The sequence below is a fragment of the Gavia stellata genome, chromosome 14 (genome assembly GCF_030936135.1).
Source record: "Gavia stellata isolate bGavSte3 chromosome 14, bGavSte3.hap2, whole genome shotgun sequence".
NCBI classification, from domain to species: domain Eukaryota; kingdom Metazoa; phylum Chordata; class Aves; order Gaviiformes; family Gaviidae; genus Gavia; species Gavia stellata.
Window position 1 is genome coordinate 11,340,917 of NC_082607.1, and position 26,902 is coordinate 11,367,818.

At 51.1% G+C, this 26,902-nt stretch overlaps 1 protein-coding gene across 1 annotated transcript; it reads right to left on the reverse strand.

Annotated features, from left to right (window-relative positions):
* Positions 1-135: 135 nt before the first annotated feature.
* ZMYM3 (zinc finger MYM-type containing 3) lies at positions 136-22,096 on the reverse strand. The gene is made up of 24 exons (XM_059824224.1): positions 21,214-22,096; positions 20,461-20,504; positions 19,992-20,064; positions 18,869-19,160; positions 18,250-18,427; positions 17,595-17,807; positions 16,849-16,999; positions 16,170-16,285; positions 12,546-12,632; positions 12,065-12,215; positions 11,313-11,485; positions 10,724-10,889; positions 6,947-7,005; positions 6,201-6,369; positions 5,489-5,604; positions 5,164-5,338; positions 4,462-4,608; positions 3,543-3,646; positions 2,971-3,139; positions 2,698-2,849; positions 2,117-2,231; positions 950-1,204; positions 745-862; positions 136-336 (listed from the first exon to the last, which is right to left on the reverse strand). The coding sequence occupies exons 1-24, from the start codon at positions 22,094-22,096 to the stop codon at positions 138-140; spliced, it is 4,305 nt and encodes a 1,434-aa protein (XP_059680207.1). The 3' UTR covers positions 136-137.
* Between the last annotated feature and the right edge of the window lie 4,806 nt (positions 22,097-26,902).

The window sequence follows — 26,902 nt, forward strand, 5'->3', positions numbered from 1 at the left end:
AAGTCCGGTAATGATGAAGGGACAGCACTGCCACAGTACCATCCCCTCCCGCGCTGCACAGCCCCCGCCCTGCAGCAGGAGGCAGGGAGATGAGGCATCCAGGACTGGAGTGTAGCCAGCCTGGCAGCACCTCGCTCTTAGTCCATGTCATCCTCCAGGCTGCTGAGCCGACTGTGCTCCTCGTAGATCTCCCTCACAGCCAGTATGCGGTTCAGCATGCTCTCCAGCATGCTCCGGTCCATGGGTATGACTGAGTACCAGAGCGGGGACTCGGCAATGCATGACCGTTCAGGCTGCAGGTAGAAGACATCGTTGCGGTTCCGCAGACTCTCGGGACTGTAAAGAGAGAGGAAGGTGAGCCGTGGGGTATCAGCTCCAGGGGCTAAGAAAGCCTGGCCTGCCCTCATGGTTATCAAGGAAGGCTCAAGGCTCGTCACAGCCTCTCATCCTTGGTCAGGACAAGGACACAGTCTGCAGCTCCTCGCTCAGAATCAAAAGTCCCTAACTAGCCAAGCACCGGGACTCATACTGCACACTCCTGCCTGTCTGGAGAGAGGCAAGTAGTGGAAGGGGCCAGAGAGAAGCACTCTCTCAACCATGGTCTCTACAAGCAGCGCAGACCCTGGGCAAGGCTTCACACTCAAGTACAAATGTTTGGAGAGCAGCAGCTACTCCACAGCTTTGCACCAAAACTGAGAGGTGGCCCCAGAATGGCACATGCCCCTTCTCCAGAGAAAGCCTCACCATTTGGAGAGATAAAACTCATAGAACTTGACTGGGCATCGCAGTGGGTTCATCCTGTTCTCCCGCTGCTCCAGCATTGGTACCTCCTCCTCACGCTTCCGCTTTCCAGAGCCACCATCTGCAGAGGGGGAGAGAGCAGGATCACAGCTGAGGCCCAATGGGGGAGGCAGGGGGAGGGACAGAGAGGTGCTCCATCAGACCCTACCTCGGCCTTTCTTCTGCTTGGCAGGAGCATAGTAGCGGATGCTCACTACCTTTGTCATGCCACGGGCCGTCGTGCACTTGCGGGACTGGCGCACCACATTGGTGAAGGAGAGCTGCATGTGCTCCTCCGCTGTCTGCAGCCCGAAGAATTTGGTGTTGAAGAACATGAGGGTGTTGAGGAGCACAAAGGGTGAATAAACACCCAGCTGCTTGCACTCCCAAAGGTGCTCCTCCTCGACACGCGAGAAAACTGTGTCTGCAATGCACAGAGGAAGAACCAGGTCACATCAACAGTGGCCTTGTGGCTATCCCTTCACACTGCCCAGGCAAGTTCACTGCAAAAGACTGAGGTTTCACAACATCCCCTTTTCCACGAGGTTACTTCTCCAGAGCCATCAGCAGAGCTAGATGCTGGCTCTGGCCAGTCATGAGCCACCCCAGAGCGCAGCCATACCACAGGCCAGAACCCAAATCAATCCTAACTGCTCATCCCTATAGATGGCCACAAAGTGAACTCCAGGTCAGTGCTCCACCACACTCAGCGTGAGATGAACGAAAAGCATCAGGCAGGACAGACATGGCCAACTCCTGCCTAGACACACAGGTCTGGAGCCAAATGCCTCTGCCCGGGAACAGCCAATATGCAGAGGTGAGGCTGGATCTGTGAACTAACCACTGACAAGACACAGCAGGGAAGGCAGCCCAGATCACACCATCATGAAAAGCCTCTGCAGAACTCTAAGTTAGTCCACTCACAAGGCAGCAGCACAGCAACCCTGGCCAACACTTAGCACACTGTGCAGGGCTTGCCCATGTGCTGGGAACACAAAGGCATGGGCCAGCGTGCCTCCTGGCTTGATATCCTCTTTGCCAAAGGGTGGAGACACCCCTGTGAAGTGTTGTAAAGATTCAAACTGTCCCAGGACACAAAGTAACCGTGCTCTGCTCCCAGCTACCCTGACTCTGGGCAATGGAAGCTGCTGAGGCGTAAACCAGGCTGGCTCTGCTGTCAGTATGGGTCAGTACAACCCCAAGACACAGCAGGACTGTGCTGCCTATGCCAAGGAAGAGGGTTGAGGCTGGGGGAGCACAATCAGACCAGAGGATCCAAGGCTAGAAGCACAACCTGGGTATGTGTGGTGACTGAAGGTACTCTGGAGACACATACTATTTGGTAAGATTGTGGGTTGCCAGCCGCTCAGGGACTTGTTCAGCTCCTGCACGAAGGTCAGGTAGTAAAGGTCTGTAAATATGTTCACCATACGATTGTTCTCGAGCAGGTACTAGAAAGGACAGAACACACAGTCAAGAGAGACACGACAGCACCTGGAATGCAAACCCTCCCAAGAGAGCCCAGGGCACACATGCAGTGCACCCCTCCTTGTACAACCAAAGCTGCAGGGCAGACTCCTAAAACCAGCCACTTCTGAGAGCTGTGGGGAAAACCCCGGGACATGACAAAGCAGACTTGGTGCTGAAGAAGCAACTGAGTTTAGGGAGATCTCCCAGCCCTCCTCAAGTATGTGCAAGAAGGGTGCAAGGCTGGGGAACAGCTGCCACCCTACCTGCTGAGCTTGGGAACAAAGACTGAACCAGGTGGGCTGCTGTCCTGGGGTGAGGCACTGAAGGAGAGTCCAGTGAGTCTCCCTGGGTCCCCAGAAGGCAGAATAAAGGGTACAAGCTCCCCTCACCAGATCTGACCCCCAGGTCTGGCTGTGGAGGACTTGAGGGCCACAAGCCCTCCCTCACCTGCTGGATGCCAAGGCAGAGGTAATAGATGCTGTCCGGTTCATAGCGCTCCCCATTGGGCCGCGTTATCTCCTTGACAAACTGGGCCAGGCCGTAGTTGAGCTCAGCTGCTGTGCAGGCCAAGATGTCTTCCTTGATCCTCATGGGCTTGGCTGTGGAGACAACCACAGCAGCCTCAGACAATGGCCTGCAAGGCCAGGAGCACCTCAACACCCTGGGACCCAGCTTCTGGGAGGTTTCTGCCACTCCACCCCATTCAGACAGGGCACTTACGGCCAAAGCGTAGCTCCTCTCCCTTGCTGGTCTCTCCCCCTGCATACTTGGCTTGCACCCAGGACTTCCAGGCATTCACACCATATGAGTAGTTCAGCACTGTGCAGCTGGGCTGGCTGCTCATTGAGTCCCGGGAACAGCTTTCAGAGAGCACCAGACGCTTCTGCCCCTGCAGAGAGGTGTACTATGAGACTGGGCACCTACCAGGGACAGATGCAAGAGTCCTGGCCACCCCTCAGACCGGCTGACTGCCAGCTCCCTCCCAGTGGGCCTGTGCCCATGCCAGCAGGCATCCTTCTGCTGACAGCCAAGCCAACAAGGCCCAGTAGTTATGAGGACCACAGGCAGGAAAGAGGCCAGCTCTCACATGACCTGTGGCATTCAAAGCTCCTCCGAAGTGACAGGCAAGTATTTTCATTCAAGGAGTGGCCCACAGGCCAGGCACGCCCTGAAGGGCACAACCTCCCCAGCACACCAAAGCCTCTGGCACACTTCACCTTGCACATCCCAGACGGCAGCTCCCACTCCAAACCCAAAGAGCTTTAAGCAGGCAGTAGCCACGGTGAGCTCACCTTTCGGACAGCACGAGGCAGATCTTGCTCTGTGGACACATCATCTGGTCCCACCAGCCCACAGTCGAAGAGGAAGTCCACACTGGGGTTGATGTCTAGAGGGTCTGAAAGGAAACACAGGCAGAAGGGCTCAGCTGAGACTTCTCATCCTGTCCCCTGTGCTGGCTTGGTTCTTACAGCAAGATGAAGAGGGAACATGCAGTCCAATGCTTCACACCCTCCACCACCGCCTGGCATGAACTTTTAGCCACAGCCTAACAATAGAAATACAGCTCTGGCAGATGATGCTAAGCTTTCTAAGACTAACCAGAACCCCACATTCTCCCCTCTGACAGTTTTTTGTTTGTTTGTTTTTTAAACCTGAGGAACATTCCTCATCCCCTTATGCCAGGCCAGTACTGTTGACAGCCTGGCACAGGCACCCCAATTCTCTGTCCTTTGCTGCTAGCATCCTGCCTCAGCACTGCTGTGCTCTTGCAAGTCCCTGCCTCTTCTTCCACCTTCTGCCTGCTAATGGACACTCAGCAATTCTGCAGTCTCCCAGGGTGTCACGCCCTGTCCAGATCTCTCTCTTGCCTTGCTGGATCCTCTGGAATCGCCCATAAGCACACCAGCTGCCCTGCTCTTTGTGCTGTTAAAATCAGCTTCTCGCTCCCCCTTCTCTACAGACCTATGCTCTCAACAGGTCAGTTAGTCTAGACAAACACACACTCCTTCAAAAGTGGTGGTCTCCTCACCCCTGCTGCGAGCAGTCATCTGCAAGACTCTCAGTTCCTGGCCTCAAGCCTGGTCAGTCAGAGGGCATGGGGAGATAAGTTCACACAGCTCTTAATGCTGCTGGCAACGGTTGGCCGAGGGCAGCGAGAGGACCCTGCTGCAGCATGAGCAGCCCTGCATGCCTGCTTCACCCAGCTCTTACTCTTAGGGAAGTCAGCCTCCAGGTCCTGGCCCGGCTCATCGAGGACATTTGCCATCTTGACAGCCATAGCCAACACATCATCCCGTGCTGGTCCAAACAGATCACAGTCCTCCAGGAGACCCTCTGCACTCTGGTTACTCACCAGGTCTGCAATGCAAAAGCAAATCATAAACCCAACTTCCAAGAAAGTATTTTGTCTGTTTTCCTTGTGACAGCTGGAAAATGAAGTCAGGCTCCCTGCAGCACAGTCCTGTCCTCAGAGCAGGCCCACAACATCTGCACTGCCCAGCCTTCCCTGGACAGCAAGACATTGGACGTTGTCCTCTCCCCAGCCACGGCCCTAGTCACTGGGGCTTGAGGAATGCAGCCCCCAAGTAAAAAGACCTGTGAGCTCAGGACTGCTAGTCTTCTGGCTGGGAAGCTGCTTTAGGTAAGAGCCTGAACAGCCACCTGAATAAACTAACAGTGCTGCACATATGCCACAAGACTGGCACCCCAGAAAGGACAGTTGCAGACACTGCTCCCTGCTGCAGCTCTTCCCTCCTGGTACCTCCTCAGCAGAAGTTGAGGACTTGCTCTTCCCTGCTCCCTTTTCAAAATCTTTGGGGAAGCTGCGATCCAGGCAGATGCTCTAGCTCCAAGAGCTGGCAGACCCCACATGATCCCAGCTGTTGGGCCAGACCAAACTGTGGCAGAACCTACCGCACAGGTCCGAGGAGGCCTTGTCCAGTTCCTCAGCCTCTGCAATCATCTCTGCCATGGCCAGGATGTCTGCCTCCAGGGGATTAGAGGGGATCTTCACCTTCAGCTCCTCAATGGTCTCCACAATCTTATCTGTGCTCTCCAGCGTGGTGGGCAGGAACATTGGCACAGGCACCTGTTGACAGCAGCACACCAGGCAGAAAACTGACACTCAGACGACTGACATAAAAGCAGAGGCAGGAGAAGAGGACAAACAGAGAAGCAGGGAGGCTGCAGCAAGGCAGAGACAGTAAGAGAACACGAGCAGGTAGAGTGTGTCGCTTACCGGGACAGGCATGGAGAAAGGCACAGGTACTTTCTGGCAGTACATATGCATAGGCACAGGCACGAAGATCGGGACGGGGATTGGCAACACAATCACCTGGGGCTTCCAGTCAGCCTCTGACAAGAGCAAAAGTATGTCAATGAGCTTGCTCCCAGCAGCTTCTTCACCCAGCCTCACTGTGCACTGCCATGCCCCCAGCCATCCAAGCACCACAGCCCTTCCAGCCACCAGCTTCTGTGACTCATGGGCAGAGCTGGAGTAGCAGCAAACCAAACAGCCTTGCAACAAAAGAGGCTTGCCTTAGCCAGAGGTGCAAGCCCTACTCTTATGTGGCCCTACTAAGAGGTCTAGTGGCCTTGCATATGCTCGAGACCACACACACGCCTGATAGGAGCTGCACAGTGCAACCTGCTCAGCTGACGCCCCCTCAGACAAGCTGACAATCTCCAGAGAGGAGTTGTCCCACAAGAGGTGGGATCATGCTGCAGTGCTCTCTGCGCCTCCCCTTTTGCTGCTGATGGAAATGGGCTCCTTACCTCCAGTCCTGCTGTGTCTGCCCTGCACTGCCCTCGGACTCCTCAGCATGGTGCCAAACACCCAGCCACTCTTTACGGCGTTTCAAGCTGGATTCACATTTAGTCTGGAGCAGGGACGTGCCACTTGCCTTTCCAAAACACCCCTGTAATCCTACAGTTATGCCTTGTTTTCCTACCTGTCTGACATCCTTTGGACTTCATTTCTATCTTGCAGGAAACGCCCCGGTTCTGCATCAGTGGTTTACACATGGCAGCTTTGTTTTTCCGAGGGGTGGCTGGAACTGGAGGGGGCGGGGGAGGTGGTGCAGCTGGAGACATCTGGGCTGAGGAGGTCTTTGCCGACAGCTGAGCAAATGCAGAAAGCAGGAGGTTTGTGTCCACCTAAGGCAGCACCGCCTCTTCCCAACCACAGGTACAGCTGGAGAGACTCCCAAAGCACCTCCTGGAGCCTGGTAGTCCCCAACACACACACACACACACACACGCGCGGACACTCCCACGGTCAGACCCAGCCAAAGGACTGCCAAGCTGCTCCTGGCAGGCAGCAAGCCTGTGCAGCATCTCTGCAGCAGCCGGCAGGGAGTCTGGCACTGGTCGCTTCTGCCCTGTGGTGCAGCAGGGAACACAGTGGGACAGCGACTATACCCAGGCACAGGGGAGCACCATGCAAAGAGGCACCAGTGCCACAGTGGCAGGCTCTTCTGGAGCCCATCACTGATTCCTGGGGAATGGTTATTCTTCCCCCTTGCAGGAGATACGCTGATGCTGCCCTCCCCAGCAGCTCTTATCAGCTCCCACTACTCAGACATCTGAAAATGCATTGGTTGTAAAAGAATGAAATCTCCCTGAGCAATGGCAGTCCTCTCTTTGGGGACAGCCCCTCTGTGCTATCTTGCAAACTCCTACCTCCAACAGGCCTTACCATGTTAGTCTCTGCCTTCTGTGGGGAAGGGGCAGGTGGTTTTGACTCTGAAGTCTGACCTGTAAGAGAAAGCAATGACTAAGTTCAAGAGCTCCTGGGCCAACAGGTCCCACTGCTGGGACTGGAGGTGGCAGCAGCCAGAGGGCAGGGACAGGCTCCTGGCCGCTCCAGGAACAGTTAATGTTTCCACAAACTCTAGTCCTAGCAGCTCAAAAGACACTACAACTCCAAAATCAAGTCATTCCCATGTCATTTTGTGCTCCCTTGCAGTCCACCCCATCCCCATCACAGCAGGTCAGGAGAAATCCCAGCCCCTTGTAGAGAGAGGAATCCAGGGCTCTATTCCCAGCTCTGCCTATTGGCTTGCTGTACCGAGCCATGGCCCCTCCCTGTGCCTCCATCTCCCTGCTACAAATATCTTGGCAAAGTGCTTCGAGATCCCTAGGAAGAAGGTGACAGAGGTAGTAGTAGTGTTATGAGATAGCCCAGAAAGCAGAGAGACAGCTTTGCCCCAGCCCTAGGGATGCAGTCCATTCCCCTAAGGAAAGAGGGGATCACCTGCAGGTAAGAGGTGCATGTAGCAGACACTAGTCTCAGGTGGTGACAGTATCATCCTGGCTTGGATGATAATTCCAGCTCATTTGCTCTGCAGAGAACCTGCACCCATCTCAAAGGCTGATAAGCTAAAAGAGCACCTTCATCCAAGTCTCCCGTGAGCCCTGGTTACTCACGTGGCTGGGAAAAAGAACTGCCTTCTACAGCACTGACTAACCGTGGGCCATGCAAGAAGGAGACACCTGCAAGGAAAGCAGCAGGTCTCAGCACCCAAAGGGAGTGGTGGGTCCATTTGCACCTCCTACATACAGATAGATAGGCTCTCCAGGAAAGATCCAGACTCCCAAAGGACCAACACATGGGCATTCGCACTGTGCAGATTTCCTCTGTCCTGAGGAAACGCAAGATAGCTCTTGAGCAATTGGAGGCCCAGCAGGGTCCACTTGCTGACCACCACCGGGGAACGGATAAGTTCCAGTTGGAGAAAGGTCCCAAGCCTGCAGCTGAGCATTCAGCCATAGGATCTGCAATGGTCTCAAAGAACTCCCCCTGACCAGCCCGAAGTGGACGGGCAGCAGGTCTACATGGGAGACATCCATGGCTTGAATGAGAAAAGAAGCTATGGAGTATCAGCAGAGTTTCTGCTGCAGCAGAATCAAAAGCAAAGTTGATTGCCCCACAGGCCAATGATTTAGGACTAAGGGAAACAAGATCCTGCTCCCACAAAGCTCCATATGCTACATGTCCAGGCTTCTAGGAAAGCTGCAGCTTGTTCTTTACTCTCACCCCAACACCAGCAAGGAGCTGTCAAGGCATTGCCTGCACCAACTGTCACTTCTGGCCCTCCATCCTCTCCAGCTGGATAGCCCTGTGCAGAGACAGTTCCCCTTGGAAGTCTTTGGGCAGGGTTCTGTGGCAGAAGCTCCTCAATCCCTCATTATACAGACTGTTCCCAGCAAAGGAATGGCCACTTTTATCGTCAGCAAGCACTCTCAGGATCACCAGGTTGGCAGCAGCCACTGGGTCATGGGAACGAATGGTTTTAGGCAACCACTGGCTGCAAGAGAAGAAGCAAGTAGTCAGCAGCTCTGCCCCAGATGGGCCTGAAATCCAGGTAGTCCCTTGTGAGCTGGCAACACAGCTGCCAGGTCCACAGGAGACCCTGGCTGGACGAGGCAGAAGCTGTTCCTCACCATGCACTAACAAGCTGCTCCTCCCGAAATGCCCTGCACAGCACACTGGGCTGGAAAGCTCTCTGTGTAAGCACACGGCAGGCCCTGGCTCCAGCACCTTTCCTTTGCGAGCTGAGCAGTATGTCAAAGTCCCAGGACAAGGAATTCCACAGCTATCCCACAGCTGGCAGGGATGGCTGTGCCAGAACACACAGAGGGTTCAGTGCCACCAGCAGCATTCACCAAGCATGGTAGCTGCTGGGGCAGCCTGGAGCTTGTGCTCAACCAAGCGCTCACCACTGCTGACGGGCTTTTCCTTGGCTGTCCTCAAGAATCCTCTGCCTCACAGGGCACATGGAGAAGCAGCTGTGGCCCGGTGAAGGGTGATGCCCCATGTGCCAAATAGCAAAGTTCTTGGGGGCCTCCAGAGACGTGGTGGAGGGGGGCGGCTCAGACTCTTGTGGTAGTTGGTGGTGGAGAAGATACTTCTCAGTCTTGTGGTCCATGGCTCCAAGGAGACAATGGCCAAATGGTGTGAAACATGCTTCCCTCTCCAGGCAGAGCTTGCTCGCTGTGCCTGTGTCCCAAAAGCAGTGTTGCTGGTCCCTCACAAGCGAGATGCCTTGAAAGCAGAGGACAAATGCAACAGCACGGCTAGGGCTGTGGAATCACTTGGTGAGCTACAGGAACCAGAAGTTTAACACCTCTTCCTCCCCTGGGCGGGAGGACAGTCTGTGCCCCATCAAGCAGACTCCCCCTGGGCACCCCCATGCCAGCAGAAACCAACAGTTCCTTATTTAGGTCACTCCAGTGTGCTGCCACTTGAGCCGTCGCCTCACACGGCCTTTTAGGGAGCATGGCTCTTGAAGGGCAGGTTGGGACTCCCCTGGCTGGGGGAACCTTCTGCTTCTCGTAGAGCAGCTCTGCTTCCCCCATCTTCAATCAGCCCACTGCTGTCAGGAGAGGAACCAGGAAGAGTCTGGAGATGGAGGACGAGGTCTCTCACAGGAAGGTCCTTGTCTTGGTTTCCCCTCTTTGGTGCACCCTAGTCAGGGTTTTACACCTCACGAAATCCCAGGAAGGGCAAAAGCCCTGAGCCTGTGATGCAGGTATCTGTCGAAGCTTGATGCATCGAAGCGAGTCCCACCATAAGCTGCAGGCATTTCAACTAGATCACACAGATTACCTAAGATCATGGCCTATGAAAGACCAAGCAGAATGAGACTACACGAGTGTCTGAGGGCCAAGCGATGTCTTGTCACTGTCACTACGAGCACCTTCCATCCTGAGGGACCCCAAAGCACTTTGCAATCTTCCATAAGCAACTGGCTCAAGTTAATGATAGGAAATGGGGCAACAGGCAGTGAAAATCTCCTCTCCAGCTGGAACTCCACGGATGCAGAACGGGGTTATCCGGGACACGGGGTTGGCAACTCCCCAAAGCTGCAGCGATCTTTGGGTAAGTGGTAGGACTCCAGTCTAACATCACAAGAGTGCCTCCAGCAGCTCAGCGCTCCCTCAAGATCATTCTAGGTTCAGCTCTGGCTGAGGAGAGCCCACCTACAGCATCACCAGCACCACTTCCTGCAGCACCCTGCATTTTCCTTGAATGTTTCCCATCCAAGCACTGACCTGGCCCAATCCTGATTAGCTTATGAGATCTGAGAAGGTCACAGCTCGGAGGTGGTGTGGGGCTGCAGGTGGATTATCATGCCAAACCACGCTGTCCCCTAACCCTGTAAATCGAGCTCTCCGCTGGCAACATGAGGATGTTAAATCCCTGAGTATCCTCGCTAAGAGTGTGAGCTACAGGCAGCACGCTGGCACCGGCTCCTCCCGTCTGGGCCCTGTGTGTCATAGAACCATAGACGTTAGAGATGGAGAAGCCCCATTAGGTCCCACTCCGTCCTTTCCCCCCCAAGGGCCAGTGCAGGATTGTTCCCTAGCGTCTCATCCAGTCCTGGGCTGGAAGCTTCCACCCCTCGCTGTTCAGTCTTCCCTGTGTCTCTTGGACTGAGCTATGCAGGTCCCCTCCCTCCCTCCTACTCACTGTTCAGCAGGCTCTCGGGCCCCTTCTGCGTGTCCAGGTTGGGCTGGTTCTGTTGATTGTAAAATCGCAGCAGACACTGCTGGTTGCAGAAGTGTTTGATTTGCCCCCGCCAGTGGATGGTTTCCAGCAGCTTCCCCTGACGCTTGCAGGCATGGCACCGAGCTGCCTAAAGCCCGCATCAGCAGGAGAGAAACAACGAGTAACTAACCACACCCCCTCCGAGTGCAACACAACTCTCCAGTGAAAGGTGCACATAGCAAGGTGCTGTGAGCTTCCCCACAGCAGTGCCCTGCCAGTGCCAGCCGGGGACTCCAGCGGTGCGAACTTCTCACAGCAGCACTAGCCGCGGATCCAGCACTGTGAGCTTCCTCAGTGCAGTGCTCTGGCAGGATCAGCTGGGGACTCCAGCTACGTGAGCTTCCCCGTAGCAGTGTCCCATCATTGCCAGGCAGGACTCCAGCAGTGCCAGGTTCTCCGCAGCAGTGCCAGCCAGACTCCAGCAGTGCGAACTTCCTCAGTGCAATGCCCACTTATCTGGGTGCCGTGCCCACCACAGCACTTAGCACAAGCTGCTAGTGCCAATACTGACCTTGAAGTACCAGAGCAAGTATTTGCTTTTGCAGTCTTCACTACAGAAGTCCCAGGTGCTGCCCTCCAGCTGCTCGGTGACCGCCCGCTGGCAGGTCTGAGAACAGTAGGTGCAGGTGATGCAGCACAGGCCCAGGTTCTTGGTGAAATCCTGTTTGTAAAGAAGCACACACCCTGCGGAGAAACAATAGGAGTGAAACCTTCCCAGGATGAACTGGGGGCCTCCCTGACCCAAACATGACCAGAATCCAGGTCTGCGGAGACAACAGAGCACACGCAACACACTGTAGGGAACAATCCAGCACTGGCCCCTGGGGCTGGGATAAGATGGGACCTCATGGGGACTTGCCATCTCTCACCTCCATGCTTCTAGGAAGAGTGACTCCAACCTCCTGTGTGCAGGAACCCAGCAGGCAGGGCAAAGCCAGGTCAGGCCAGCCCAGACGCAAGAGCGTAGAAGTGCATGATGACAGGAGGAGCGGAGCTGCCACCTGCTGTCTCCCCAGCCCCCAGAGAGAGAAAAGCTGTGAGAAAGCCCTCCCCAAGGACACAATGAATGGTAAAGATCTTGCCCTAGGGCCTGGCTGGACAGCAAGCCATCCCCACGACAGTCCTCCCTTCACTGCATGGCAAGGCTCTTGCCCCAGGGCCTGGCTAAGACAGTCTCCCCTCTGTTCCTCTCCATGCACTCTTCTCCTCCCCCAGCAAGGGCTGGCGTGGGGGCTCTGCCTCTCCCATGCCTTCCCCAAGTACCTTCGCTGCAGAAGTTCTTCTCCACTCCAGAGAAGCGGATCTTCTCATGCAGCAGCTTCTCCTGCTTGCAGTGCTCACACTGAGACACCACCCCACGCAGCCGCTTGAAGTCCTCACAGCAGTCCTTGCAGCAGAACTGATATACCTTGTCCTGCCAAAGAGACCGCCACTGGGTCAGCCAGGCTGGTAGGAGGTCCCCACACTTCTTGGGGAAGCAAGAGCAAGACTACGGGGCTGAGCCAAGTCCCCGGCTCTCCCGGCAAGGGGTTTGGCAGAAGTGGTCTCCTCCTGCCCTTCTGACATCCTGCTGAACATCAGGAGTGCAGCACTCAGTGCATGGTCTCCAGGCATGTCTCTGCAGCTAAGGCATTCAGAGCACTGGTGCAGAAGGAGCTCTGCTTTGAGCAGGGAGAGGAAGGAGTCTTGCGGTCCTCACTGGGGTTGGCCTCCGCCTCAACATCCCCCTGGGGAAAGTCCTCACCTGCCAGTCTAGGATCTCCGGCTTCCCGCTGAAAAGATTGTGGCAGTAATGGCAGTTGAGGTGGATCCCACCTTCTGGGCTGGTGCGCTGCAGGAGACAGAGACAGCTCATGGAGGGAGAGGTAGGCAGAGGGCAGCGAGCACCCGCTTTGCGCTGCCACCACCTCCTGCCTCCTCCACTGTTTACAGCAGTCCGCCTGCCCTTCCTCAGACCTGTGCTTACTGCTACTGTCAGTGACTCACAGTCAGTCCCATCAGATCATGTCTCAAGCTCCTGGAGAGCAGATTCTTGAGCAATTTCACTTTGCTTCCAGCGTACTGGGTCCAGCTCTTCTCAGGAAGGCAAGCTTTCAAGCTGCCATCCCTCTGAGATGGGGGCTGTGCTACCTCTTCTGAGAACTTCTTTAAATGATCTTGAAGCACAGGTGCCTGGTTTCTATTTTCAAGGTAATGCAACTTCAGAATTCAAGCAGCCGATCTCATCCCACCTTCCTCTGCTAGATTAAACAGCCATTTAGCACTTGGTGTCTTGTCCACAAGGATGTATTTATTAATAAAGTCATCTTCCTGGTTTTCTTTCTGATAACCTGAAGTAAGGTGCTCTGCGAGTGCCTCAGTACATGCATTTTTCAAGGCCAAATGTAATTTTTCTGTCTTTTTTCAGCATACTTCCAATTTTTCTTTAACATTGAAAATAAAGTGGACATAGGATGAACATCCTTCCTATCTGTGCAACATTCTAAGTAGCTCTTTTGCTCCCTAGCTTCCAAACTTCAACTCCCTGTTCCTCTGCAATAACTTAGTTAATCCTTCTCTCTGTGGCTGTAAACTGAAACACTCATACTGAATGGCTTATCTGCTGTAATCCCAGGGCATTTTCAAAATCCTTACTTTCCCAGGACTTATATCCCCACACTACCCGAGTAAGGCTGATACAGGATCTTGCACTGAACTGTGTGTAAGCACGCTTTAGGAGGAATCCGTTTTGACAAGCAATCCAATTGCTCTGCTTTCTACTGCCCTGACCTCATCATGAGTTAACACTTCACCAGTTTTTGTTTCATCTGCAAAACTTTATCACGCTTACTTTGACTTTATTGCCAGATGACTGATGAAGATGTTGAACTCCTTGGGCTTAATACTGATCCCCAAGAAGCCATCTTGAAACACTCTCTTCAGTCGTTTTTCTTTGACAAGTGTGTTCCGAGATCTGCTATCAAGACAGTTCCTAATCCAGGTTATGCATGGGTTTACTCATACATTACAATGCTGATTTTACATGGCAATAATTCAAGTTAGGTGAATTAGGTGAAGTCTCTGGTGACTGGAAAAGGGAAACATTGCACCCACTTCTAAAAAGGGTAGAAAGGAGGACCCTGGGAACTACCGACCTGTCAGCCCCACCTCTGTGCCTGGGAAGATCATGGAACAGATCCTCCTAGAAGCTATGCTAAGACACATGGAGGACAAGGAGGTGATTTGAGACAGTTAGCATGGCTTCACCAAGGGCAAGTCTTGCTTGACCAACCTAGTGGCCTTCTATGATGGAGTGACTACATCACTGGGCAAGGGAAGAGCTATGGATGTCATCTATCTGGACTTCTGTCAGGCCTTTAACATGGTCCCCCCCCAACATCCTTCTTTCTAAATTGGAGAGATATGGATTTGATGGATCAACTGTTTGGTGGATGAGGAATTGGTTGGATGGTTGCATCCAGAGGGTACTGGTCAATGGCTCAATGTCCAGATGGAGATCAGTGACAAGTGGCATCCCTCAGGGGTTTGTTTTGGGACCAGTACTGTTTAATATCTCCATCAGTGACATAGACAGTAGGATCAAGTGCACCCTCAGCAAATTTGCAGACAACACCAAGCTGAGTGGTGCAGTTGACACACCTGAGGGACAGGGTGCCATCCAGAGGGACCTGGACAAGCTTGAGAAGTGAGTCCATGTGAACCTCATGAGATTCAACAAGGCCAAGCGCAAGGTCCTGCACCTGGGTAGGGGCAATCCCCAGTATCAATATAGGCTGGGGGATGAAGGGATTGATAGCAGCCCTGCAGAGAAGGACTTGGGGGTACTGGTGGATGACAAGCTGGACATGAGCCGGCAATGTGCGCTCGCAGCCCAGAAAGCCAACTGTATCCTGGGCTGCATCAAAAGAAGTGTGGCCAGCAGGTCGAGAGAGGTGAGTCTGCACCTTTACTTTGCTCTGGTGAGACCCCACCTGGAGTACTGCATTCAGCTCTGGAATCCTCAGTAGAGGAAAGACGTGGACCTGTTGGAGTAGGTCCAGAGGAGGGCCATGAAGATGATCAGAAGGATGGAACATCTCTCCTATAAAGAAAGGCTGAGAGAGTTGGTGTTGTTCAGCCTGGAGAAGAGAAGGCTTGGGGGAGACCTTATTGCAGCCTTTCAATACTTAAAGGGGGATTATAAGAAAGATGGGGACAAACTTTTTAGTAGGGCCTGTTGTAACAGGACAAGGGGTAGTGGTTTTAAACTAAAAGAGGGTAGATTTAGATTAGATATAAGGAAGAAATATTTTACGATGAGGGTGGTGAAACACTGGAACAGGTTGCCCAGAAAGGTGGTAGATGCCCCATCTCTGGCAACACTCAAGGTCAGGTTGGACTGGGCTCTGAGCAACCTGACCTGGCTGAAGATGTCCCTGCCCATTGCAGGGGGTTGGACTAGATGACCTTTAAAGGTCCTTTCCAGCCCAAACTATTCTATGATTCTATGATTCAAGTCTTACGAAGTATACAACTGTAAAAACTCTACAGCTACCCAACACCATTTGTGATCTCAGCGAAGGATTACATCAGGGATTTATGAAAAAAAAAAAAACCCCACATGAAAAACCACAACACCCAAAAAACCCCCAACACAAAAAAAACACAAGAAAAAAACCTAAACCCCCAAACCAAATGCCGCAACTGCCAGTAACTAACTCTCTACCTCTAGATTCTCTAAGTTTTCTCAGTTGCCCAAGGCATGTTCTGGCCTAAATTTCCCAGGTCTTCCTGGCTGTTGCTTTGTTCTTTGACAACTGTACAAAACTAATATTCTTCCAGTTGCCTCTGAATACCACAAATGTTTCACATATGCTGAAAGTTAACAACAGAACGTTAAAAACCACCAGTCAAGCTTTTGAGGATTATTAAACATGAGTATCTGGGCCTGCTGGTTGTAAATTTTTAGACAACACATCCTGGGTGACTTACATTCCTTGGTGATGCCTGGCTTAGACGGCAACTCTGCCCCTTTCCACCCCACTAGCAGGTGCCCACTGTGCTTTGCTAGCTTACTAGTACTTTTGCTCGTCCCGTCGTAAGGCCACTACATCCCAAACCACTCATGCAACACAGCTCTGCACTGCACTCCTGCTGGGCATAACCTGATATACAGGAGTGAATTACAGCCTGTCTATCCCAACGTAGGAAGTGGGGGATAGGGCCAAGAATGAGTTATTGGCAACTACCATCACTGCAACTCTTGTGCTCCAGCAGAGACTTTCTTATGGACTCTCCCTGAGGAGCTTGACGAAGGTGAAGACTCTGCTAAGCATGAAAGGAGGCATGAGCTCTACGGCCCAGCCCAGCATGAAGGATACTTCAGTACCTGGAATTTGGTCCAGCAGCTGGGGCTGCAGAACTGGTAGACAACCCGGTCTGTCTTGTTGTAATAGCAGGGTTCAGATAAACTCTTTCTGCAGAAGCTGCAGGGTCTAGGGGGACCTGATGAAACAGACAGGAATTGGTGAAGGCAGCAGCACAGAACGTGGGACTGGGTTCTGAGGATGGCATGCAAGCTACCCACTCATCCTCAGTCTGTCAAGCTATTATCAAAAAGCAAGGGACAAGAACACCAGGAAATTAAAAGCACCAGATTCTGCTAGGACAGAAATGTTAAACACGGATGGAGAGCAGAGTGGTTCAAGGAAGTGACCCTGGCTCTACACGAATTAGGACAAAACAGGCTGCAATACTTGCACCAGACACCATACCCATTCCTGGACACCCTGGTACTTCATGTAATGGAAAGGGCAACACCAGCACTATGGCACTACAACTGCTTCCCGCATTCTCAAGAACAGCAATGTACGCTACCCCTCAGTATTAAGATGCCCACATGCTGCAAGTGTTCCTCCCTCTCCAAATCTCCTTCCACTTGTCTCACTGGACTCCTCCCCAGGCAAGCAACATGCCTTCTTTCCAGTCTCATCCACAAGCAATAAATAGTACCAAGGAAGGAATTAGAGTGGAGAGGTGACTGATTCCCTGTATGTAGGTGCTCTTACCAACCAAGCCTGACTGCTTCACTTTGTGGGAGGTAGTGCAGCAAATAGAGCAGAACAGGCCCATCTTGCCACTGCGATCCACGTTGGGCAGCATGTCGAAGTTCTTGCACAGCGTCTTGCACCACATGCACGGGTAGACCCGAGTGTTCTTCTGCAAACACAGAGCAGAACAGAGCTGCCAGGGAGAGCATCACAGCTGGCGGGGTTCAACCCTCATATCCCACCCCACTACTGTATCCACCACAGGGCAGCTCTGCTGCAGGGAACACCTGATGCCAGAGCCAGGCTCATAGTCTGCAGGTTCAGGTGGTGGTAGCAAAAAAGGCTGCCTTCAGCACCTCACCTTCGCATTTCCAGGGTACCCTGGCAGGAATACAGAGCTTGGCAATCCCATCAAGGCAGTTAAGTGAAGCCTGCTCAGGCCACAGAGGAACATATCCAGCCAAGCTTTGGGGAGACATCCAAAAGAAGCCAGGCCATGCTAACTGCATATACCAGTGCTGCTGCACAGTCCAGCTTATTGAGTGCCTGACCCATGCTCAGATCCAAGATGGGCACCATGCAGAATAAATAATGTTTGCCTGCTTCAAAGTTTCTCCACAGCAATCTCTTAAATGTTTTGTCAGCAATAAAAGGTCAAGGGGATTCAAGTCACCTGCTATTGCATAAAGTGTCCTCTGCCACACCGAGCAAAGTACCTGTGTGCCCATGGAGACCCCCCACCCCAGGCAGCTGACTCCACACACCTTCTTGTAACTGTTGAGACAGGCAGAGTTGCAGAATCGTTTTTGCTGGCCTTCATGGAAGAGGTACTCCAGGGGTAAACCCTTGTTGTAGATGTAAAGTCCGCAGTTGTCACAGCAGTTAGTTTTCAGCCCCTTGGTGGCCCGGAACTTGGTAAAGCAGGCGTCACTGCAGATGCGGTGAACCACATTCCCATTGCTGACCTCATGCTGGATCTGCAGAGACATCATTGCTGTCACCCCCCCAAATCAGCATGTGCCTCCTTCCGATGTGTGTGCACCACTACTACCACAGCCCTTAGGATAACAGGGATAACTGTTACACTAAAATGTGGGCAAGTGCCATACTGGAAGCTGGTGTGGACTCAGGCTGGCCTCCCTCGCCGAAAGTCAGGAAAGCAACTGGGAGAGCAGAGTGGCAGGAAGCAATGAGCTTCAGGGCGGGGGAGAAGCAGAAGCCTTATTTCTTCTGCTGGAATAAGGGCTGGTTCACAGTAACAGGGAAGAACCTGGGAGTGAGCCCAAGCCAGCTCAGGGGCTGAGGCCTCACACCACAGGAGAACCTGGCAAATGCCCTGCGATGGTCCCAGGCAGGGCCAAGTGCTGCAGGTCACACGCACCTCATCCAGGAGATGGGCAGGACAAGGGATTTGTTTACCTCGCCAGGTTTGTGGCAGACGCTGCAGCTGCTGGTGTCCAAGGCATCTGCGGACTGAGGTGCTGGTCTGTGCTGCTGGGCCTCGTAGAGAGAGAGGCAGACAGAGGTGCAGAACTCATGGAAAGAGCCGCCTGAACCGATCTGGGCAACCACAGAGTCCTTGGTGTTCCAGATCTCCCTGGGGATCAGGAAGGGATGTGTTAGTGCAGGGACACACCAGTCCTGCCACGAAGGAACAGGATGGCACATTGCAATGCACAGGACTTTTGGTGTCCCAAAAGGGTGGCAAGAACTGTCTCACAGCAGCTTCTGTCCCAGCCCAGAGGGATGGTGCCCGAAGACGGAGCATGTGGGAGGTTGTTTTGAGAGGAGGCTGGGATATGGGGCATTGAGCCTGGGGACAGGCAGGGAAAGGCAATAATGTGAAGGGGATGTAGGGAGCATGGGATATGCGGTGTGTGAAGGAAGACATGGGGCAGCAGCTGGCAGTGGGCAGGAGTGATGTGGGTGAATGAGAAGCATGAGGATCACAGGGATAGGGACTGGCAGGTAGGGCTGTGGGGCAGGTGAATGGGGTCACAAGCAGGAGAGCACTGAGGAAAGGGGAATGAACACACACTTTTTACAGAAGGTGCATATCTTCTTGCCAGGTGGTTTTTTTGAGAAGGTGGTGAGACAGGAGCTGGAGCAGAAGAGCTGAGGGAGCCCTTTACGCTGGTAGGCAGTTTGGCCCTTCTGCAGCGGGGTCCGGCAGTTGGCACAAGTCATCTTGGTGACAGTAGAGCGGGCAGCTCGCTGAGCCATCTGAGTACGTAAAGACATGCGAGTTGAGCGTCGGGTACGAAAAGGAACAAAGTCCTCGTCATTGGGATCATCCACCATTGCATCAGAGTCTTCGTCAGAGACGGGAACTGCAAAGCAGCAGAGAAAGATGCACAGAAATCCCTCATTAGGAACTGAAACAGAAACCTCTGCCATGAGACACATGCTGGGGCTTTCTGAGGTCACCCTTCTGCAGTCCCTCTACATGCTTTGTACCTGTCTGGGTGGAATGATAAAGGGACCCTTAAGAGATACTCTGTTGGAATTGGAGATGAGTCAGGAGGTCTTTAGGCAAACTGAGCTTAAGTACAATTCCTCTCCAGGAAGTCATGATTTGCCAAGGTTGAGCAGAAGCCCAGGGTGTGAACATTTACAGCAGAAACCCCTCCAAGAACCAGTAGACCTTAAAAGGAACAAGCTGGATCACCAGCTTCCAGCACAGGCTGCACAGGCAGTCAATGAAGGAACAATACACAAATACCAGGGAATGGCAGGGTGACACTCAACATCTCAAAGAACTGAGACTTCACATACTTCTGCAGGAAAATCCCCAAAACACAACCTTCCTACAGCCAGCCTGCTGCCATAGAGACAAAGGAAGAAAGTTCCTGGCTGAGGAGATGGAAGATGGATTTCCTGGGAACAACTCCAGAGTCTCATCCTATTACCTGGTGCTTGGTGTCCACACACTACTGTAAAAATACTACAACCTTCCCTTCAACCTAAGTGCCCTAAGAAAGCAAGACAAGTACCCCAGGATGAAGATTCACAGGGTGAAGGGAACTGTACTGTGTAAGAGGAAAGTCTGCACAGAAGCTCCAGAGTTCCCACCGTACTCACACCATGAACCACCTGCCCACAATAGGCCTGGGCCCTGCTCCCTGGCTGAAAACAGCCATTGGCCAGCTCTAGTTACTCACTGCTCTCAGAGGAGTTCACAGTTTCAGGCCTGGCAGTTTCTGATCTTCTGGCTCGTTCACTTCTTTTCTGCTCCTAGAAGACATTCAGAAAATACTTAGGCTAACCATCTGCTAGGACAACCATGGATAAATATCCCAGATCATGGTGGATTTCCAACTTCTGGGATTTGCGTTCCCAATAACTAGGCTGAAAATGGATAAAACTCCATGGATACCTGACCAGAGGTGGCAAGATGGGGGAGAGGGGGAAGCAGGCTTATGAGAATGACATTTCAGCTGGGGGTAGCAGTGACACACTGAAGGCACATTACAGCACAGTGGCAGTGCACAGGGATCACTCTGTCACAGGAGACAGGCAAACTCCCTCCCAGAGGGATGACGAGACAGCCAGTGTCCCTCACAGAGTTTGACAACAGCCAGCCACCCTCTATGCTCCTGTAGCATACGTACTTGATTGCATTCTCCTCACCTTCTCAGCTGGCAGCTCACTTCCCTTCCCAGACAGGCCTTCTCCTGGAACAGAAGCACAGAAGAAGGTTGCATCTAACATTTTGCTTTTCTCCAACAGAAGAGGACAGCCGTTCTTCAAATGCAGCCACCCTTTGGGTCAGTCTGCACATGAAGCCTCAGACAGTCCTGGCTAACAAGCACAGTTCTGGTGGTGATCAGACACAGGAAAGCTCCTAAACCCACCACCTGTAGTTAGAGATCCAAACATGCAGCTTGGGAGGAGTCATGTAAGGGGGACACCTCCCTGGATGGGGGACGCATGCTGGGCAGTTGCCTCCAACTGCTTCTGACCGAGACTGAGCATCTCCTGAGGCTGGCCAGCCTGGGCAGAGGGACTTTGCCTATTGGAAACACCTTCTCCTGGTGACCCTCAGTTCCAGCAAAGAGTCCAGTGACAAAGAGTGTGAGCTAAGCTGATGCGCAGCCACAGCTTTATCAGGGAAGCTCCTAGCTGACACAAGCACTGAAAATCAAAGTTAAAGCTATGAAAGCCAGAGCAAGAGCTTGTGTAGACCAAGGAAGCAGCTTCCAGGGCATTATTCCCTGTAAGTAAGACGCTTTCCCCAAATCTAGCCCATCAGTAGCATTGCCAATTTCCATAGCAGGGGACAATGGGAAAAGTTGGAGTGCAAAACACCCCAGCTTCAGCAATGTGCAGAAGGATAACCTCCTGAGCAAAAGGAAGACAAGTTCTGCAGAGATAACAACCTACCTGCTGGTGGTGAACCTTCCTGGGCTTTCAGTACACTACTTTCTTTAAGCAAGTTGTTCCCACTATCATCCCCTTCCTCTGCCTGTTTTTCCTCCGTGGGCTCAGGGGGCAAAGCTGTCGTACTGTTGTCCAGGCTCAGTTCCACCTCTGCTTCCCCTGCCAGCCCTTCCCTCTGCATGGGTGAGCTTTTCCGTGGTGCCTTCAACCTTGTCTTCTTTGTCTGTTTAAGACTGAGGGGTGGGGGGGGCATTGGCAGACTTGAGGATTGTGCTGTGATTTCTTCTGTGGCTGGGGCACTGCTGAGGTCCTCGGAGTCAGGAATGGGCTGTTGGGGCAATTCAGGGTTGTTGTCATCAGACAGTGCAGGAATAGCAGCAGCTCCATCTTCCTTTAGGTCCCCAGAAACATTTTTTGGTGTATCTTCCCCTTCTTTCCATGTTTCTGGAACAAGGGCTTCTCTAGAGAGGGCAGAGGAGTCTGCTGGTCCATCCTCCACATCCTGGGAAGGATGTGCCTTATACAGCCCATCCAGACCCTCTGATTTATCTAGCTGCATCAAGTCAGCAGTTTTATCCAAGTCATCTAAGACATCAGGTTTCTCTAGCATATCCAAGACACTAGGTTTATCTAGAACGAGGTCATTTGATCTGTTTAGTTCAGACAGGCTGCCTGCTTTCACTAGAAGGTCCAAGTCCCCATCTGCAGTCATCTGCTTGGATTGATCCCAGTCAGGGGGCTGAAGAACTGAAACTTCCTGGGTAGAAGCTGTTTGGGAGCCCAGGAGATCTTCCCCAAACTCCATGTCAGCAGGGAGATCACCAATAAGCGGTTTGTCAGGCAAGGACAGGGAGTCCAAAGATCCCGAAAATTCACTGGAATCCATTTAGAAGTTGGCAACTGGAAATGAGAGAGAGACTTGCAAGTTAATGAAAAGTAGTCTAACACAGTGCAAGAATTGTCCACTCTTCTGAACACTGTTGGAGTAAAACAAGGCCCAGTAATACTGCTAGCCATAACCAGGATACCAGCAGGTCAATCACATCTACTCGTGAGGTTACAGAACTCTCAAGCCAACCAGCAGCAGCGGGAGGCAGCAGTTCGGTATAGCAGACCTTTGGGAACTCTACAGCCTCCACACACCTCACCACAGCACGGCAAACAGACTTGCTTATGCTAAATGACACAGTGAGGTATCAGAAATTACTCGAGTGCCAATTCAGAGGGCTTCACACAGTTGTTCTGTGGTGTGTAAAACCCCCTTCCCTGCTTTCCCCTCTATCTCACCAGACCCAAATGACCTCGTCTGTCCTTTCTCCCGATCTGTCTTCATGGAGCTAACACATCTTTTATTTTTAAAATATCTTTTCTCTTAAAACATGGAAACAGAAAGACCTCCCTTACAGCTCTGTAGCCGATGCCTTGAACAAGATACAGGATGACAGGATGCATGAATGTTGTCAGGGGGAAGATATAAACCATGTTATAGTAGAACTACAGCTACAGCATAGCCCCCAAACTATGTGGGCTAATATTCAGACACAGAACAATTGGAAAAGCTTAAGTTAGAACTAGGAGGAATTCTGGAGAGTGGCTAGAAGAAAGGTGGTAAAGCCCATGATGTTAAAAGCAGTCATAAGAGGAAGAACAAGTAGCGAAGCAGACATGAGCATGCAATGTGGAGTCAGGAAAAAAGACCAGTGTGACTTTGCAAGGCACAGGCAGAGCACTTGCACAGGAAGATGTGATGCTGACTGCTAACGTCAGAGGGACAAAGTTACAGTCCAGTTCTTCATGGTCGACATTATCATAAGACAGAAAGGGCAAGACTTTGAGATAAGGCAAGTGAGCATTTATATCAATATTAGCTAAAAATAAATTATACCCCCACAAAGAGATAATGGTTGACAAACCTGAAGAGAGAAAGGGAGAAGGAGCTGAAGTCTACAAGTGGTGAGGCAGAGTAAGACTTGAAGTAGCATCATGTCCCCAAAACAGGCTGTAAGTAGACACTACAAGGAAGGCACTAGAATCAAAAGATGTAGCACCAACCTATCGCCCCCATTAGAGTAATTCTAATTCTAATTTTGGCACTGTTTTAAGCCCTGAAGCAGAAGATTCAGTATGCCTGTCTATTGGGGCTTACTATGGGCGTAACTCATCTATATCAATGAAGGAAGAAGCCTGAAATAATTTCACTGGTGATGGCTGATTAATTCTTTCTTTACCTCCTTCCCTCTGAAAGGATAAACAAGTCTCACTCACAAATGGTCTACTCAGAACTAAACAGGACATATTTGGACAGAGAATGTACCCAACTTCTGAAACTCATTTAAGCAGGAGTTTAGGGAATCATACCCTACAGGTGGAGTTCAAAGTCATTGCCTCCTTATTTCATCTAAAAACACAGCGACATTTTCTGTTTCACAGTGGCAGATAAGCACTGCTCCCACAATCACAAACAGAAACTACAGAAGATGTAATCTTCAGAGATGCTCAGCAAGCTTCACCACTAAAGACTTTGGTGATTCCGTTCACTTTCTTTAGTTACAGAGGAGACAAAGCTTCTAGAACGAGCCAATTCCAGAGTAATACAGGATCTAATTTGCGTTTCAGGGTGGCTGACAGAAAGAACAAAGTGAAATAGAAATAAAGACATCTGAAAGAAAGGTCCTAAGGATTTAAAGCAGGTGAGAACCCTCCCAAGATGACAGACACATTTTCTTCTGCTGCTCGTAATACAAACAATGCCTCCTTCTCAAGGATGTCCCCCACCCAGATTTCCAGACAGAGAGCCGACCTTACAACAATAAGCAACAGAAAGGTCAAGCCACCCAGATGAATAAGTTTATTTACAGGTATACTCAACAGGACTAACATACTCCCCAAATTCACCTTCAGACATTTTGCACAAGTCTGCAATGAACCATAGAGGTGATACTCCTACAGTATTTGCCCTTTCAACTGGCCTAGCCTTTGCTTGGTAGAAACAGACCCTGGAAACAATTTTGGAGCATAAGAAATCCATTTGGGCATTCCATCCCAGAGGATAATGCAAGCAACAATTAATCTATGAACTTGCCATGCTACTCATGTGCTTACAAACAGATCAAAAGCATCTGGTTTCAATACTGTATACCTTGACATTGCTTTCAAGCTTTGGGTGCAAGAGCATTATGATGCAAGGCAAGACTCTGACAAACTTAATGATGACAACATTGACCAACAAAACGGTCTTAAAGAGAACAAGTATTCTGGAGTTTAAGTCAACTCCAAACTATTGGTATGTGGTTGGGACAGATACGCAGACCTTTCTGCAGACCCAAGAGTCCACAGTAAGACCACCCATTTGCATGTTCTGGTTGGAATCACAGTGCTTGCCCTGTGAGTTCAAGGTCCTGTCCACTTTCATCAGCTCTGTCCGAAACTGCCCAGCAGAACAGCTCACACGTTCTGGCAAATGACCCAAACCAACTTCTTAGAATGTGCAAAGCTAAGGACTGCTGCAGTCAGTCAAATGAAAGGACCACGTATTCAAATATCCTGTTCCTATTCACACCAAGAACAGATACCTGGGGAGAGAGTATAAGAAACATAACTAACAGATGTTCCTCTTCAGCACATCCTCTGATCAAGTGGCAATCAGCTGTTGAAGAACCGCTTGGGTTGAGTTGCACTGAGACTGTCACTGTTAAGAGTCTGTACTGAGCAAATCCTCTATGAATCTGCCTAATCCCGCTTTGAACCAATTTATACTTTGGACCTCCAGAAATTCCAGTGGCAATACATTCTGCAGCCTAACATTTAGTTTTTGAAAGTATTTTCCTTTTGTTTATTTTAAACCTGCTGCAGCAGAGCTCCATGACAAGGCGATACAAAGCAGATGAGTGCTGACTTTTGATGTATTTATAAGAACCTGGAAAAGCTGATGGAGTTAAGAGTCGACGCTGGACTGAAGGAGGTGATGCTGACAAGCAGTTTGAGTGGGAAAGCAAGGAATGTCCCTGCCCATCACTGCAATTCTGTTTCCCTGACAATTAAGTCTTTACAGTGGCTGTCAACCGCCAGCTGATGAGGATGAAGAGGGCAGCCTTCAGAACAGGAAACGATGCTTTCCAGCTCCGTGGGTTGCTCTGAAGTCAAACTCAACCTGAAGAAACCAGAGCTGCCCAGCTGCAGCAGGGTAAGAAACCCTACTTCTGTTTGCCCTAGGCATTGAGATTCATCTGGGCTTTCTGCTGAGCTTCACAGCGAGTTAAGCAGCCAACTGAATGTGCACTTTACCTCTGGTAAAGTCTCTTCTCACTTTCTCCAACAGAAGAAAAATAGCTTATTGTTTCTGGCAGATGCTGAAATGATCCACCACAAGTCATCATCTTTTTTATTCTGGGACCATCTGATGGACAGCTTGGTCACTGGTCTGCCTGAAATCTTCCTCTTTTCCAGCCACATACCTGGTAGCGAGGAGAGTATGCTGGAACATGACTCCACCAAACAAAGAGGAGGCAGTGTGCTGAAATCCTGCGCATTACAGCAGATACAACTGCTCTGTTGGACTTTTGGAAACTCCTTACTTAGGATTCGGCACCATCCTCTCTGAAGTATTCAGTAACAGATATTCCTGGGAAGATCAAGTTCAAGGAGAGAAGTCCCCTGCACAAGAGTCTGAAGCAGAGTGCTTCTCAGGTAACATGCAACAGTTTTCAAAGGAGCGATAGGATGGCTGAGGGTCCTCCCCGAATGCACAGGATTGGCATAGAATGCAACATTGACCACCAAATCCAACATGTGTGACTAGCACACCTGACCCGCCCTTTCTGCCAAAGAGGGGGCACGTGGATCTTCTCTCAGACCTGGAAGCTCAGAGTGAGACATCTCTGCCAGGACACTCAAGTTCACCAAGTGACTACCTAGGACTTTATCTAGCTTATTAAAGACATCAGTAGTGCTGTAACTGCACAGATCTTCCACATCTCAGTGTCCTCAGATAACTATTAGCAGGGGAATATGTGGCCTGCCTACAAAAATGAGGAGCTACCTTCAAACATTTAATTAAAATCAGATAGTAAGAAAAAATACTGTTGTTACTCCCTTACAACAAAGTGAATACCTCAGAAGTCTCTACAGGCCATGAAAGAGCACGGCCATGCAGTTACTGCTTTCCTCTAGCAAAGGAACAGCAACTGCTTGGGCACCTGTCCTAGACTTTTGTTCATGGACATGGACTCAGATTTTCAAGACTGAAGGCTGAAGGATTTATCTTTTTCGCTATTAGAGATCATTTGAAATATGAAAAGTATTAATTAATAGCGACAAAAATTAAGACACTTAAATCAACATTCTAGCTAATTCCTACCTACGAGTTCTGTAAGACCTGAGCAGAGCTCTCGAGGAAATTCCTATTTTTTGTGCCAAATTATACCCAACCTAGTATTTCTCAACAAAAACAACAGTGGTCGATACACAGTTCTATCAATAAAGCATTAAGAAAACAATATCATGTCCTACCATCATGGTTTCAGTCAACAGATCTTCATTAACAAGATTATACCTTGAGTGACAAATATGGCAAAAGCTAACTTCATTGCTGTGACTTACCTGAGTTTATCTGTGCAGTTGATAGCTTTCCAGATTCAAGCACTGCAAACAATTATTACAGATTGGTTAACTCATTTTAAAGCAGATGCATTTA

Excerpts from the sequence above, each read along its gene's own strand:
- ZMYM3 (XM_059824224.1), bottom strand. The coding sequence starts at position 22,096 with ATGGATTCCAGTGAATTTTCGGGATCTTTGGACTCCCTGTCCTTGCCT. Across the intron at positions 12,633-16,169 it reads GCTGCTGGACCAAATTCCAG|CGCACCAGCCCAGAAGGTGG; the intron begins GTACTGAAGTAT and ends TGTCTCCTGCAG. Across the intron at positions 10,890-11,312 it reads ACTTGCTCTGGTACTTCAAG|GCAGCTCGGTGCCATGCCTG; the intron begins GTCAGTATTGGC and ends TGCGGGCTTTAG.